At 26.4% G+C, this 18,834-nt stretch overlaps 1 protein-coding gene across 42 annotated transcripts in view; it reads right to left on the reverse strand.

Moving 5' to 3' along the window:
• Positions 1–18,834, reverse strand: part of LOC102676424 (calcium-activated potassium channel slowpoke) — a 120,748-nt gene that overhangs the window by 37,782 nt on the left and 64,132 nt on the right. For 29 of the 42 annotated variants that reach the window (XM_031511277.1, XM_031511278.1, XM_031511317.1 and 26 more), the window contains exons 7-11: positions 16,219–16,329; positions 12,603–12,708; positions 8,691–8,843; positions 7,398–7,553; positions 6,869–6,981 (exon numbers count right to left, since the gene is read on the reverse strand). In XM_031511277.1, coding sequence (XP_031367137.1) covers positions 6,869–6,981; positions 7,398–7,553; positions 8,691–8,843; positions 12,603–12,708; positions 16,219–16,329 — 639 coding nt within the window. Of the gene's footprint in view, positions 1–2,344; positions 2,458–6,868; positions 6,982–7,397; positions 7,554–8,690; positions 8,844–12,602; positions 12,709–15,248; positions 15,355–16,218; positions 16,330–18,834 lie in introns of all 42 variants that reach the window. The other 13 variants (XM_031511311.1, XM_031511307.1, XM_031511276.1 and 10 more) reach the window with 4 other exon arrangements.

The raw sequence follows: 18,834 nt of genomic DNA on the forward strand, positions 1-18,834 counted from the left end.
TAAGATATTAAATTTTAAAATATAAAAAAATAAAATATAGAAAGAGAAAGAAAAAGAGAATATAAAATAAAATAAAAAAAAATCGATGATGAGAATTGACTTGATAGAAAATTGAAAGAAATTATGTATCGATAAAATTAAATAGTAAAATAAATTTTCTTCATATTCCATTTCCAGAAGAAAAAAAACAACTTTAAACACACAATCAATTATCCAGGCTATCGTATTTATCGATTAAAATTGTCCAATCAATCAAATGTAATCAAATTTCCATTATTGAAGAAATATTATGTAGTAAATTACAGAAGTATATTTTATTACAGCTGGTTAAGTTAATTATTAATTATTAAATTATTAATGCGCACTTTTATATTTTTTAGAACGCAATGAAGTTGTTGTAAAAATAATAATAATAATAATAACTTCCCAAATTTATTATATATTTTTCATATTATTTAAAATTCGATCAATAATTATAATATACAATACATATACGAATGATACATAAAAAATGTTGAAGAATATTAATAAATATATTTAAAAGAGATAGTTATTTTTTTTTCCTAGCGATATTTATCATTGGATTTATCAAGTATTAATAACGAGAATTGAATAAAATAGAAATTTATAAAATATATTAAATATTAACCTACTTGAAATGTAAAACTGCGAGCTCGTTCAAGAAGTTTTCTATAATTCGTGTGAATATGTTATACATCCGAAAATGTATGCATCTGATGTAAAGTAGAGAGCAGCAGGCATGCGTGTACAACGAACGTGTTTTGTTAAGAGAAGATTAGAACGCTACAACTAAGAACACACACTAGAGAAGAAGAATAAAAATGGAAAGAAAACCCGTCTTCATATGTATATGTATATATTATATACATATATATATCCCTAAAAAAAAAATTTATGCATAAAATGTCAAAAATATATGCCAGATAAAATTGAATATATTATTATAATATATTGCTAAAAACAATATATTTTTTTTAAAATGTTTCGTCATTTTATACTGTATGAAGCTATAAAAATATTACTAGAAAACAAAATACAATCTTAAATAGATGATATGCAGATTTCGTCGGACAAAATTTTTCAAACGTTAAAGATTTAAATAATGAAAATGATTAAAAAATAATATAATAAATCATTAATAAAATTGTATTGTGCAATTATTATTTTTAATTATAAAGTTAAAATGATTTTTAACTCATTTCATAACTTTTTAGTTCTTATATTCAATTATTTCATTTTCTAATCAATTTTCAAATAATAATTGCAGAATACATATTGTAATATGTTACATAAATTACTTTAGTATTGAATCTAGGATACAGAAATAAAGCAAATTAATATTTAAATTAGTATTTAAAGATTAGAATTCTTTAAACAATGATAACTTTATTTCAAATTAAATATTTATCGAAATAAGATAATTTTTAAAGCTAAATGAAATAAAATGAAATTTTTTAAAACAATATGTAATAAAATTAAATTTTAAGATTTAAAAAAAACTTTGAGAGTTATTGTATTCGCATAAATTGTCGCGAAATCTGCACCGATCTGGCATCACTACTACTTCTACACGCAATATAAAAATAAAAAAATTGGTGCAATATTGTTCGTACAAATTGGTTGTGAAAACCAGAGAGAGCTGGTTAACAAAAAAGAAAAAAAAATAAATAAAAATAACAAACGTACTATTCAAACGATCGGCTCAATATCATATGTGTGTGTGTGTGTGTGTGTGTGTGTGTGTGTGTATGTGTGTGTGCAAAAATTTCAAAGATACATTCAAAATATCAAATTACCAAACAAAACAAAAACTACACTAACCAAAAAAAAAAAAAATAATAAATAAATAAAAAAGAAAAAACGATCCTGATACATGAGAGAAAAAAAAACATGTTTCAAGGGATAATCAATAAAACCGAGGTGAAGGGTGACAATTGTAATCTCGTAATCAATAATAAAGTATATAATATATATATGTACACATTTCACACTGATGAGGTACATTTAAAAAGTATGCGAGATCAACAATTATATAAAAACAGGCAGAGAAACAAAAATCTCGCACTATCAGTGTTCATTTTTCGAATGTCCAAGTGTATGTTGCACATGTATGTAAAAATCTTATTGTCACAACTCGTTTTTTTTTTTTATCACGCGATCGCTACATGTTTTGTTTGTGTTTGTATGCATGATGTGTCTTGGGTATACATATATTTTATATATATGTATGTATATATGTATGTATGTATGTATGTATGTATGTATATGTATGTTGATAAAAATTGTTTGCAACGTGTGACAACCAATGACAGCGAGAACTTACTCGCTGGCTTGGGGAAATGTCATCCCGGTAAAGGACGGGGAGAGGGTTTCCGTGTACATCTCGCAGCCCGTGCCCTGCAGGTAATCATTCTGCCACGCCTGAGTATCCGGCGACTGAAACACCAACCAATCAAGCCCCACGTCATCAAACCTTTCATAATCTATCTAAATAACTGACTGAGCCTGACACGAGGAAGAACGCTGACCTCGTGGTCCGCATCTTGTCGTGCAGGATAAAACAAGATAGGATAACACCGATTTTCGTACGATTATCATTCATCTGTTAAATAGATATATATATGTATGTGCAGAGTGTCTCAGCACCGATACGTGATCAAGCCGACGAAATAGATAATTCTAGATGCAAAAATCGAAAAGGAGAGAATGAAAATTCGTTTTGAGCTTCGTTCTCGAGTAAGAATAAGTTTAAGTTAAGTTAAGTTTTTTTTTTTCTTCTTCTTCTCTTTTTTTCTTCTTTTTAAGATTGAAATTGGTAAATTTTCGATTGAGATTGATTGAATCGAGTAAATGAATATTATTACATGTGAAAATAAATGAAAAGTAGAGTGAAATTTTGAAAATTGAAATTGAAATATTTGGTTATAGATATATATGTTGGGATAAATTTAAGGAATAATTCTTCGAGATAAAAATTACAAGAAAACTTCGTTTTTTACTCATTGGTAACTAAAAATCGATAAGAATATCCATCGGCAAGAGTAAGTTTCACGAATGAATATAGGGCAGTTCAAGGAGAATATGATTATCAAGTCCAGAAACATACTTCGTACAAGTGTATCATAGAAAAGAAAATTACGATATTGAAGACTACATTTTAAAGATTTTTCTTTTTACTTTTCTAATAATATTATTAAATTTGATTGAATAAATAAAGATCCAATTTACTTTGAACCAACTAATTTAAAGTTTTCAACATATCATTAGTAAGATCATTATAAAGGATATTTATCCAAAAATCAACACATTTATCATATGCAATTTATCTTATAACTCCATTATTTTATAAATTTTAATAATTTTATTAAAATTATTAAAATTTTAAATCGCTATAATTTTAAAGATAATGATTTTTAATCGACGAATGAAAGATCGTTAGAAGCGTGGTATCTTGCTCTTTAAAATGCTTTTTTATTTATCCCGATACAACTTCTGGTTGCCGAGATATCGTTGTGTAAAAAGAAAAAGGTAATTTTTAATCGTTTGCTATCTCTGTCTTTATCTCTTACTCGATTCTCTCCCTCGCACTTTACTGATCTATCCAAAACTTTAGACAGATTCTAATTCTTGGAAGAACGTATGCATTTCCAGGAAAAAATGTAGGTCAGGAGGCTTATTCATATTCTCAGCACTATCTTAAGCATTATAGACACTTTGAGTCTCCATATTTCAACAACTGATTCAGATATCGGAATGCAACAAAAAGTGAATTCAAGGATATGGTTTTCACTATTTTCTGAATAGGTTTTTGATGGTAAAATTTTCAACTTTTTTTTTTACATTTTTTACATGAAAAATTGAAATCTCATTCATGATCAAAATAATATATTGTTTCGATTTAATTTAGGTCTATAATCGAATGTTCTATATTCAATTAAAAAATTAATCTTGTGTATTCAAAGAATTTTCAAATTCGATTTTTTTAGAAACTAATAAAAAAATTCAAATTAAAAAATTTTCTCCTTTTTTTTTGTTTATTTTTATATAATATTCTATTCATTATTCATTCGTATTCAATCAGAAATCAGACAATATTATTCAAACTTAAATACTTTTCAAACTTAATTTACTCGAAAGCAAAGCCTTGAAACAATTTAATTCTTTTCTTTCAATTCATTTATAGCATGTAGAATCATTTCTGCATGCTTGTACTATTCGTTCTGAAATACCCTGCATATGTGGTATTTTTTGAAGAGAGAGAAAGATTTATCAAGAATAACAAACGATTCGAAATTGTATAGGAATATTCTAATTATCTAAGTTAGTTTTCTGGAAATAAAATTTGATTAATAGAAATTTATAATAATATTCTATAAAATCTATCTACATTCTATGTGATCTATTTAATTCTTTCGAATATATATTTTATTTCTTTCCCTTTTTCTTAATGGATAGCTCAGAACAAATAAGTTATTTTTATTACAATTTTTTATTTTACTGACCTTTGTTGAGTGAAATTTAAATATTTACAGGAAAAAAAAATATACTAATCTTACAATTGTCGAACATCACAGTACGATTGTATACGATTATACCTAACCACAATTATTACACACAATCTTGACTGATTGAAAAATTCTTGTTATCTATTGTAAGGCCAATATTTTTATAAATATAACCAAATAAGTACCATTTTATGCATCATATATTCGTTACTACACATATCTATGATAGATATAATCCTGAACTGGTAATGACCAACAACAATTTTTCACTGACACGAAGTAACAAGCACTGCATACGTAAGTAGTACCTTCGATTCTCTTATATGAAATCGCCTTTCAAGACTGATCGAATCACTAAGCGAGATTGAGATGATACCTACTAGCTATAATTCCTAATGCTTACCAATCATCCAGTTGCCGTTTATGCTTGTCGTTGTTGCAAATTTTTATTATACGTACGGTGAGCGTTCGAGTCAATCGATACTGTGGAGTATTCAAGCATAAAAATCACATTTTATATTATAAATTACGTTTCTAAAATATATGCAAGATAGAAAAAAGGTTGCATTTAATGCGAAATCTTTAATTACATATACATGATATAGGTAACTTTTGATTTTTCAATATTCAAATGTTCATTGTGCAATTTTTGTAAAAAATTATATAATATGTATATTATTGTAATTAAAAAGAAAAAAAAAGAAATATTAAAAAAGTTTCAATTAAATTATTGAAGTAATATATTGCAGCATATGATGAAATTTTAAATTAAAAATTAAATTAAAAACAATAAATTAGAATAGAAATATTTAAATATATATAATATATATTTCTTATGTCATTAGAATTTTTAATCAACCATGAATAAAATACTGCTTAAATGATCATTTTTAAATCGATTATTTAATTAAAATGCTTTATCGTTGTACATAGTAAAATTCCTTTTACATAAATCCTTCTTCCACATAAAATTCTTTTGAAACAAGTCTTTTTGCAAACCACGGTATAAATCGGATCGACTTCAAACCGTACGTAGAACTGACAGAGAAAGAGAGTGAAAAATACAAAAAACGTTACTGAAGCGATTAGAGGTGGCTTACATCGATTAGGTGTAGAGCACAGATACGGTACTGTACAATATACAGTTAATACGTTCATGTATAGTATAGATATATAGATGTAGATATAATCCATATAATGTATATAGCGGAGTGGAGCATAGTGAAAGACATAGGCGAGGCGAAGCTTCATCCTTTTTTTATTTTTTTTTTTCTTTTTTTTTTTCTTTTTTTCGTTCCGATTCAAGAGACTGCGAATCCTTCTCCAAGTGATTCCGTCGTCGTTAACGTGAACACAAAAAGAACCGAGGTCGACCGGAATCCGTATTACTTTGAGACAAAATTGAGAATTTTCGAACGAACTACTACGGTACTATTAATAATACTTGAACGTAATAATATAAATAAGTGAAAAGTTCATCGATATTTTCGATTACAATAAATTGTAACATATCCTTATTATTTATATTTTTGAACAAGAGCACGTTTCCTATATGATTTTAATATAATCTAAGATATTTCATATTATTCATTGTTTCAACAGAAAACTCGAATTAGATGAATATCAATATTTTTGTTAATTATATAAAATAGAATAATGAGAAGTCAAAAGATAAGAAAGATGTAGAAAATATCTTTTACATTTATATATTTAACAAAAAGTATTTATATATAAAATTATTTTCGTATTTTTCCATCATAATTATTCATACATTTTTAATTATTATTATTCGAATGCGTGTAATTGAGATAGTATTGTGATTCTATTTTGTATTATTATTTATAATAAAAATGTAAACATTTCAGGTATTCAAAAGATTATTATAAAATCATATAAAAATTATATAAAATTATATAATAGATAAAATATAATAGGACAAGGTTACTTCTTAAATTCTATTTTTAATATACAAAAGAATAAAATAATATTAAAAAAATAAATTTCTATAAAATTATATTAAATTAATCTGGCAAATAGATACATCATTTCAACATATTTCTCAAATTTTGACAAATTATCAATCGAGTAACTCTTCTAATTAGTAATTAATTATTTATTAATTCAGATCGAGTTTAATATAGACTCGATAAAATATTTGTCGCGTTTTAGATGCGTTGTTAATACAAAATATGAATATGTATAATATGTATATAATATGTATATATATATATATATATATATACATAATGATTCGACACAAATGAACGGAATCACAGATTACGTCTCTTGAATCAGATATGCAGGTATCTGTTGGATGTTGGATTGGTCATGGACCGACTTACTCAGTGGCTTTGGCAAAGGGCATTCCAATGAAGGTAGGGCTCAGTGTTTCGGTGTACATCTCCATTCCAGTTCCACGAAGGTAGTCATTCTGCCAAGCCTGCATATCGGGTGACTGGTACCAATCAACCAACCATTTCTAAATTACACACGCTCCTATGCATGTACGGATTCGCGCTTTTATTCACAGCGACACTAATCTACTTACATTTTCACGATTTTTTCCAATTTTTCAACATAGATTATTATAATTTAATTATTATAATTTAAAGTAAAACGCAGCGGATAAAAATGCTTTATATTCAAAAATGATTTTCGATCGATTTTAAAACGAGAAAAGCGAGATAAAAGTAACAAAGTGGTATTTTGGTATTTTATGTACGTATTATTTTTGTATAAGAATTAATAAAAATCGCGAGGTCGCTGTGAACAAGTGAACCGTGAAAAAACCTAAGGAACCTTGTTCACACATGCATAGATGAAAAAGATCGGCAGATTTTTCTGTCGTCCTTAGAACGACATTCTACTGACCGTCTTGAAGGAACGCATGGCGAAAAGATTGGCCATCATCGTGCTGAAACCCGGCGCTAGACAGGACTGTGCGATGAAGCCTAGTTTCAATTCGGCCAGGCAAATCACGTCGTCGCCCTGTTTCCAATCCCATGATGGAATGTTTAGTAAGTAGGCCTGAAACGTAAAATTTCGAATTGTTCGAACGTATTCGAATATTAATATAAAAGTGAAAAAATGTACATATGAGTTCATTGAAACAAGACTTCTTTTTGTCAAAAAATAATTATTTGAATGATGGAAAAAAGTCATTAAAAACTCTGATGAATATTTTCTTATAAATAAACGATAAATTTATTTAAATATAATGATAAAAAGATACAACATCACTTTTGTTTCTGAATGGTTCGTATTTATCATTAAATTAATTTTATTATTTCATTTTATTAATTATTGATTGTGAAATAATAATCCAATTATTCATTATTTTAATTACTTTCCGGAAGTACCGCGCATTATTAACAACATCGTTCTCGAAACTGCATGTTAAATAATATAGAAGGTTTAAAATTAATCTATAATTTCTATCTAAATATATATTATATATAGATTCATTAGAATTAAAATATAGTTATATTTCTGATTGAATGAAAATTTATGTTAATTTTGTGAAAAATTTTAATGATTAATAGAAATAGAAAATCGAAAATTACCAAAATATATGAACTAATTCTTATATTACGATTATATTTGAATAAAATTAAACAAAATAAAATATCGATTATTTAAACATCGGTTGAATTTCTTTATATGTATTTGAATATATCCAATAAATTTAACAATTCTTATTGACAATAATTATATTTTATATTATAATTAGTTATTATAATCAATATGTTATTATAATTTCTCTTTAATTAAAAGTTTTATCGATATCTGAAATTTATTAAACTGCAACCACCCAACTCTGGATATTCAGCACATTATTATAATATGGATTTCAAATAATATAAAGCAGTAAATTATAATAGATTTCCTTTTAAGTCCTGATCCGATAATTCCAGCTATTTAATAGTATCATCTTTAATTGTGTATAAAATAAAATTTGATAATATGTATATTAATATTATATAATATTTAAATTTATTAATCAAAATTTATGTAATTCGTATTTATATTTTCATATTACGTATAAAATATTTAGAATTGTTAATTATTTATTATTCAAATTATATAATGATTATTAAATATATATTCTAAATAAAATTCTTTGAACGGAAACTTAAATCACATGCAAAATATCGATAACAATACCTTGTTGTGATATTGCATTAATTGAATGATAACGCGAATGTCATCCGAATAGTTCTTGATGGAGATGACACGCATGATGTTTGCTGCGTCTTCCGCATCTGGATCTTGACAGTACTTGTTCGCCAAAACCAAACACGCGTCTGCCTCGTGGACCTAAAATGATCGAAACATTTTGTCCCGCGTATATATGAATAATAAACAAGCGAAAATGGAATCAAGGAGGTGACATATGTAACATGGAGAGGGATGAATGGTTGGAAAGCAATTACAAAATAGAAACTGCTTTTGAACAAATTTTTAACTAAGGAATCATTAGCGAAAGAAAATGTAGCGCAAAATTTATTCTATTCGATCATTATTCAATGCAAATAACAATTGTACAATTTCACATGTCATTTGATTCACATTGCTTTCAAATATATATGGGAAATATACCTGATAAAATTAAATTCAATCATATATGCTTGTAAAAAGTAAAGTCCGCCATATGTATGATATGTGATTTTTGATCAAGTGAAATGTGTTTTTTGGGGAAATGATGAATATCAGGCAAAGAAAACACGGGAAAACTAATCACTGTGATACATCGAATATGCAGGAATATGCACTACGTAATATACACATTTTTTTTTACAAGCGTTTAATAGTAGATAACTATTGGCATGCGTCGTAAATACTGAGAAAAGAATATTTATCAAAATTTAGAAATCGATATTTTCAAAAATGAAAATATGATATTAATTACAATTATCAGGTATTATATTCCAAAATTCTTCATGTATGTACTTATTAAAAATAAAGCACTTGAAATTTTTGGAAAAAAGAACAAAAAGTTTTGAGTCTTGAAACTTTCAATGCTTTTCTGATTTCAAACTCTTGAAAAAAAAAATATGAGATAAAAAATAATGTAATTTATGAGAATATCATAATATTAATTTTTTGTATCTATATAATTTCATTTAAAAAAAAAATCTCTATTATTTACCATATATTATATTTTACAGTATCTTCGACACATTTTAAACCAAAACTTTACAATATTTCTAAAATATTATTAAATAACGAATTATCAAAATGATATCAAAGTATCGTCAACATGCGCATCTACAACTTGACTTAAATTTAATCGATATAAAAGAAATATTATACAAATAGCCAAGCATACTATTCTGTCACTTTTTCTTTTTTTCTTTCTTTCTTCTTTAAATGCAGAATCTATGTACTTAATAAAGAGTTATGAATCGCTATTGTAAACTAAATCTTTAACAGAAAAAGTAATATTATATTAGAAATATAATTATTTATTTAAATTTCATTCACAAGCACTTACCCACCTGGATTGATAGTAGACACATAGTTGTATCCAGTAGGTGTAAACAATCTTCGAGAGACTTATTTTCACGCAATTTGATACAGATGTCAAAATGTATACATATTAACGTCAGAAGAAACTAAAAATATTTTTTTTTTTTTTTTAGATATAATTATCATTTTTCAAAGTCCCTTGACAAGAGATTGGCATTGAAATTGCATTGAAAAACAAAATATTTTCGAAGAATTTAATCGAGGGAGAAATATTAAAAGAACTTTTAACTTTCATTTGATAACTTTATCATTCAACGTTTGCTGAGATATCGTGTATTCGATTAAACTTGTACGAGCTATTACATATTGGAACACGAAAGCAAATGACAGCATGGAAAGCGCGTCAAAGGGATTTCATAAAACATCGTCAATATGCACAGAAGGGTACATACAGGCAACAATTATTTTGGAACAACAACATTTGTCCTTTCGCACGTTTCCGAACGACTACTAAAATTTTAAAGCAGCAACCATGAAATCATATTCCTTGTACTTTTTGATAGTAATAATATATACTTAATATATATATTGTATTTTACAATTAAATGCAATTTTATTTATTTTTAAATTATTTGTAAATTAAGAAAAATGATATACTTAAATAACTTATATTTAAACTATACTTAATAATATATATTTATAATTAACTTAAATCACATGCATATGAATTTATAACTTATAAATTATATTATAATATAAATAATATATATAATATATATTATATAAATATAAATAATATAATATGAATAATATAAATAATATATAATATAATATAAATAAACTATAATATAAATTAAAAAAAAAAAGAAAAAACAAAAAAAAGAAAAGAAATAAAAAAAAGAAAGAAAAATAAACCACCGATGCTTATTAAAAGCTTGCTTATTGGCAAGCCCATATCTTAAATGCTGAAATAAGAGAAACAATATTTATAAGAAGACTATACGCGAATACTTGTGAGAAAGCGTATACTTATCCCTCTAATGGCAATGAAAATCAATTGCGAAGTACCAATATAATACAGTTTCAATGTACAATTACAATGTATATTTCTTTTACATATATAAAGCATTTTTTATTGAAAATCTTTAATATATTATATTTAAATATATATTTATAAGTTATATTTAGAATATAACTTTGTATTTTATTTTTAATTAAAATCAAAATTGAAATTAAAATTATTCAACATTTACATTTATATTAAATCATTATGAAAAATTATATTTTTATATTATCAAATGTATATGTCATTTTTTAAAATATTCAATTGATAAATACAAAATATTTCATTTTGTATTCATATTTCATTCATATTAAATTAAAAAATCTTTTCCTCTAATTTTTTTATATTCTATAATTTATTTAATCCCTCAAAAAATATATATTTAATCTAAATATTATATTTCAAATGAAATTTATATTATTGAAAATAATTTAATTGAATATTTTGATAATAAATATAATTAATATAAATAAAATTAAATATAATAAATATAATTATAGTAATATTTTGATAACAAGAATAAAACGTTCAAAGTACAAGTACTACGTCATGGGAGCTGCTATAACACAACGAAGGAATACGATAATTCGATGATCCTGTGGATGTTGAGCACAAAGATGTATATGTATGTACATAAATATATGTATACAATATGTCGAATTAATTTGAAAATAATGGAATATTTTTAAGATAATTGAAAATATAAAATATATATAAATAACTTATAAAGAAAACTTAATATTGATATAATTTAATTTAATAATTTAATTATAATTAAATTAATTATTAATAATAATTAATAATAATTAATTAATAATAATTTAATTCGTTTTAAATAAAACTATTATATTATCGTTAAGAAAAACCTAATAATATAATATATATTGTTATTAAATATTATTTATTGTAATTATTGTATTTTTTATTATAATCACATTAGAATACTCAATTTTTTTCTTTCCATCTATTTTACGTAACATATTTTACGCGTGCTATCCTTCAATATTTCTTTCATGATATTAAAAACTTTTCTTTATTTGATTTATATATATATATATCTATTACAATAAATTTTAAATATTTATTTATAATTTTAAATATATTACAATAATTAAATATTTAATAAATAAATCCTAAATTCTGCAATGATTATTTTCTCGAATCACTTCTAAATCTTCATAAAATATTTTAAATAATAATATCATAGATGTCATCAGAATAATATTAGCATGCTATTTAAATTTGAAAAACGTAATTTCAATGCTGACAAAATATTAGAATAAAATTTCTATTAGATTCACACTCAAAAATCGTAATAACAAATTTAACATTTATTTTCATCTCTCCAGAAAATATTCCACCGTTTCAAGAACATATTGTATACGTATATATATGTAAATATGCATAGTGGCGTTCGCCAAATAATACACGCAGGTTGATACAAATCGATGTAATTATCATAGGTATTATCTTGCATATGTTAAAAAGGAGACGAGGATTTTTATCATTAACTTTGGAGGGGGCAGAATAGATATCAAACTCACCTTGACCCGTTGCAGATCAATGGGGTTCATGATGGTCCCCTGAAAGAACTCCACGGTGGTGAAGTGCCGTTTGAATAGTCCCTCCAGCTCGAGATCTGGTGGTTTCCTAAATGGCACGAGCCCGACAAAATGATACGTTTCTTTTCATAAATAATGTTCACCTCAGATATCGGAGGACGCCTTTTTTGCGAATTATCGCTGAGTAGGCCCGCCAGAGATGGGCGGAGATTCGACTTATAATATAAGTAGTAATAATAATGCTGTCGTATTTAGCGTTAGACCTTCGAGGAATATCAAGTGATTAATCTTTTAATGGATTATTTCTCAACCATCTTTGAGTTGCGATTTCTTTTTGCAATATTCATGTATCTTGCGATTTCTTTCTTTTCGTGTAAAATAAATATCTCTATAAAATATATAAATATAGTAAACATCAGATAAGTGTAAGTGATGGCCAATAATCATCATTATTGTATAATTCTTCTTTCATCTTGTTTTCTATATTTTGTGAAATACAAAAAAAATTCTGATCGAGTCATGCGAATTAAATCTCAATATTTTCGAAAAATACAATTTGTATTCTGTACAATTTGAATTCTGATTCTTCAATATTTATCCAATTTTTATTGTATCCTATATTTAACAAAATATGAGAAAAATCGTGATTAATATTCAATACCTTTACCTTATAATTTAATGTCGATGAGGTAAAACTTTGAATACTTATACAAATTTTATTATATATATCCTGATAAATGTTTTTATATTTAAGAAAATATAAAAAGAATTTGATCGAACTATATTGGTTCAATATACTATTTCATAAATACACAATTTGAGTTTCGATTTATCCAATTTTTATTGTACACTGATATTGCAAGTATTTCTGTATATAACAAAATTCGAAAAGAATTATGAGCTCTGATCAAATAATATAATTTTTCTAAATTTCACTATCTCTACTTTATAAATACACAATTTGGATTTCGATTTTTTGGCTATTTATCCAACATTTACTATAAATGTTAAAAATTATTACAAATTATTTAAAAATAAAAAGCAACTCACAGGTTGAGAATTACTGTTCTACACATTCGTTATTTTATAATAAATATGTTTCCTCGTAAGTCAAGGATACGATAAACGTTGTAATAGATCTAAGTAAGTCTCTACTGCACGCTGATTCGGCTCCATAGCTCATTACAGCATACCATGCAGTCGCAGGCAATTGCTTTCTACGTATAAGTTTGTACATATACATATATGTACATATATATGTGTATTATGTATATATATACCAACATATGTATAAGATGATTTTTAATAAATGACTAATACGATTATCTGCGTAATCTCGAAATACAATATGGAGAAACATTTCACTTGAAATGTTCATTTTCAAAAATGATGTCATACGATAAAAAGGAAAACTGTTTCGCAAACGAAAGTATTGAAGTGTTAAGTGTTAAGAAAGTTTTATATTTGTTAATTGTAATTGTTTTTCTAAATATAATTCTTGTGATGATTTGAATTATTTTTTGATACAAAATTATCGAGTTTAAAATTGTTCAAGATTAAAAATCACTTAAAACAAGAATGTAATCTGTGATACAATTGAAAAGCAAATAATTTCATAAGTAAAGATAGAAAACGTAAAATAGAATTTTTTTCATAAAAAATTTTTTTTTTATAAGAAAAAAATTAAATACAATTTGGTTAATTTTATTATTTATGATTCGAAGAAAATATAAAAATATATGGATTACATATTTATTATGCTAAATATGTGTAGAGTTTTATTCGATCAATTAAAAAAACATTCAACTATCAAAAATTAATAAATTCAGAATGAGTATACGTGAATAGAATATAATATATCTATCAAAAAAATAGAAAATTTAAATAACGAGAAATGTAAAATGTTAATTCATACTAATGACAATTTATTATTAAGATGAAAACAAGATGAATAATATATCCATGTGTATTAATTATATGCATATTTGGCGAACTTTCAATGTTGAATTCTCTTAAAAATAATACACAAAAAATTTGATTTCACATTTTATGCTTATATTTAAATGAGAAATTGTTTTTTCATTCGTACCACATATAATAAAAAAAAAATTTCAAAATATATTTCTTCTCATCATATTTTTATCTCCATATCTTCAATTCCTCTAATTATCTTTTTTAACTATTTTAACTATTTTAATAAAATATTACGTTTTCAAAATAAAGAAAGCAATACCTCAATTGCAAATACATTATCAAACCACTATATAATTAAAAAAAAAAAAGAAATAAAACAGAAAAAAAAGGATGAAAGATGACAAAATACGTAGAGAGAAAAATAGAAGAGAAAAAGAGAAATACAATCGAGTAAAAATTAAAACTGAGCAAACCTAATTGCAACTAATCATATACATTACATGTCATAAATTGAATACCTAATTTAAAATATAGTCTTTCTTAGATATCTATATCGATCGATCAACTGCTGTTGAGTAAATAACCGCGCAAAAAACCTAAAAAACTAGAAGGAAAACAAGAAGCACGAGCGGCCACGCAAAGGACAGAGAGTAAGGATATTCGATATTGAAAGGGTGAGGATTCGTGTGATGGTTGCTTTAGGGTTCAGGATACCTTGACACGCTCCAGGTCCACAGCATTCATCATAGTGCCCTGAAAAAACTCCACGGTCGTGTAATGCCTCTTCAGGAGACCCTCCAATTCGAGATCTGGCTCTTTCCTGGAAACACAGATCACTCCTTACGACAATGACGATCAGACCTCATGACTCGATCAATCGAAACATGTGGTGCATTGGAACACCAGATACCCTTGGCCTTTCTCTACACTGTATATTTCGGTACATCCTGTTCCCTCTCTCTGTTGACCATCGAAACATAGCCTTGACATTAAGCTCTTAAATTAACATTCGCATTGACCCAAAAGCCCGCATTGAAAATGGAATAATAAAAAAAAATAAGATCGGCAGTGTCTGATCGTCTTTAGTCGTATAACCGCTGGAAAGCTGATATATATACAATTGTGAAACCTAGGCAAATCGTATTGCCTATACTTACCCCAAGTCGTCACAACATTACGATAAATTACAGGCGTAATTTATTACTCTTTTCGTGATAATCATCGATATCGCATGACATTGGTTTTTGACGCGAGTGACTGCTTATCGGTAACGATTACAGTAGCAGACTTACTTAATTTTATATCGTTTAGCACATGTGTATAAACGCATCATCGCGTATTTATTTTTAACATGAGGTGACTCAAATGTGAAGAAAATCGTTGTAAATATATCAATTGAATTTTAATAATAATTGGGTTCGAATTATTTTTGTATCGTAATAAAATCGATCTGATCGATCTCGATATAGAATATTTTCGGCAAGTGAGTTAGGACATGGAAGGATAAGTGTCAAAACATCCTGTATAATCGTGTTAAAAAAAAAAAAACTGTCTGCAATTAATGCTGCACATGCTGAGATTATACAGAGGTTCGTTGACCGAAATGAGACCATAATTGGGAAGATAGATATGCATTAAGGTCTGATTAAGAGTGAAATAATAGATATCGGACCGATAATCATACCTATGCAAGAAGACAACTTCCACATCGACGTCCTCGCGGTCCTCGTGCAAGAAGTCCTTGAGGAAGTGCGAGACTGATTCGTAGGTGATGTGGCCACACACGACAATATGTCTGCCAACACAACGAACGAATTAGATTCCACTCCCGATTAAAATAACATGGATGATCGAAAATAAAAAAAAATATAAAAAAAATAGAAGAAGATAAATAAAAAAAAATACGAAGACTTACAAGCAACTACCATGTACACGCTCTATATATATAATATACATACATATGTATCAACCGACTAACGATTTCGTTACGTTTTTTTCTCTCTCTGATTGCCAGCCATCAGCTTTTACTGTTTTTCTATTTGCTTTTTCTTTCTTTGACCATGATTCCTCAAGAGAGAAAGATAGAGAGAGAAAGAGAGAGAGAGAATATATACACTTGTCGTGATGCCGCTCGAGGGCGTAAATACGGTCAAATGAAAATATATACGCGCAAAAATATATACGACGCAACCAGCTAAGAAAAAAAATATGGAGAACGTATTTTCGTATATACCAGTTTAGTCTGCTGCCACAATAACAATATTCGATTCAAAGATCTATCGAAAACAATATTATTATTCTAGTTATATAATAATTTGGAATAATATATACATATACAATCAGTCGCAAAAGTCTTTACATAATTTATATAATTCATATGAATTGTATTGTCAGAAGCAAAAAAGAGTTTTGTTTTTAACGAAACTTCGAACATGTAGAGCAGAATGATATTTGATATAGTTATATGATATTTGATAAAGTTCGAGAATTCGTCGTGGTTAAATTATGTACTTCACTATTAGATGTCACTGTCAACCTCGAAATATTCCTTTTCGGAAGGATGTCAATGTTCTGTCCACTTTTCCAAACAATTTTGTGAAATGTAACTTTAGACCTGGCATTATGTTATTCTCAATGCCATTAATGTCATAAAATGCTTTTCTTTCAAGCTTTCAGTTACTGAAATAATTTGTTTGGAATTGAAACATTCTTCTCGTACATTGAATCTAATTTTTTTTTTTTTATTTTCAAAAGTAAAAATATTTTTATGGCTTTAATGACATCAAGAGATTTCCAAAATTGTTTTTGAAAAATATATAAATCATCGTATAGCTTTCAAAAAGGAGTATTTTAAAGCATATTATAGTAACATTCAATAATAAAATATATATATACAATTTTACGATGAGTTCATGAACTTTTTATATCGTGTAAAGTAACTTTTTTAAGTGAAATATTACTTTGAAAAAATTAACTCTCAAAAATTTTCAGAATTCTTTTTTATCTTTTTTTTTCCATTTTATAATGATAAAACTTTGAAACAAGTAAATAAAACAAGTTTCAATATATTATTACTTTATTATAAAAATATGTCCAGACAGAATGTAAAATTTTCAAAATTTTTTCAAAGAGATTTGAACAAACTCATTATGTTCTACATATACATAATCTTTTATTAATTTAATTTTTTTTTAAAATAGTAAAAAGTCTCTCGCGACTTATATAATCACGAATCTTGTAAAAAACAATTATTTGAAAATTAAAGATTGAGGAAATATTTATTAGAAAAATCGCGATCCCCGCGTATTTGATAAAAAATTATACACACATTGAACATAGACGTATAATATATATATATATATATAAAAATAAAAACTAATTAATGTGACTAAACTTACCAGAACTGCGATAGGAATTGAGGTGAGTCGTTTTAGCCGACTAACGTGATCGAATAACTATGCACACGCGCTCGCTGCATGCGAGCACGCGAGCGTTATACACACAACATACGTGGTAAATCATCTGTGCTAGACATACATTATATAATAAACATGACAAAAAACTGGATGAAAATATGTAGAGTGCAGGCTCATTGAAACGGTTCCATCCTTGCAATAAAATTATACAAGCACAAGACTCATTATTTTTTTTTTCCTCTAATTCGTGTTAATCACTACGTGCGGTGTGGATTAATAAATCACATATTCTCACTAATTATAAACATAATAATAAATTCATACAAATAGACAAAAAAAATACTGTCTAAAACTGATGAAAAAAAGTGTTATTGCATCGAATAAGAAAAACTTCATCATAGACATTCCATGCCCAATTCTTTTCTACTTGATATAGCATCTAAAAATGCAAGGCTCATCATGAACTCAGCTGACACAGACAATTCTCTTTTTTTTTTTCTCTTGTTTCCCAGTGATCGATCGACGCTTTACAGATTGAAAAAAAAAACGAACTAATATATTAAAAAACACACGGATTTTGTGTGCCACTGAATCCAGCATGGGCCAAAATACATGATATCAAATATTAAGCCTTAGAGATGAGGTTATCTTTTTAAAATCTACTTGTACAGGGCCGACGCTTTTGTTACGTGAATGTCGATATATACGTGAGTGTCGTGTATATATATATATATATATGAGAGAAATTATGAGTATATATTGTGTATATTATTGCCTAATAGAATGAAGAATCTTCACGTGTTGTTCGAGTTCTATCTTGCCCATGTAATAGATAGATAGAAAGAGAGAGAGAGAGAGAGAGAGAGAGAGAGAGAGAGAGAGAG

Source organism: Apis dorsata, unplaced genomic scaffold (genome assembly GCF_000469605.1).
Source record: "Apis dorsata unplaced genomic scaffold, Apis dorsata 1.3 scaffold_303, whole genome shotgun sequence".
Lineage (NCBI taxonomy): Eukaryota > Metazoa > Arthropoda > Insecta > Hymenoptera > Apidae > Apis > Apis dorsata.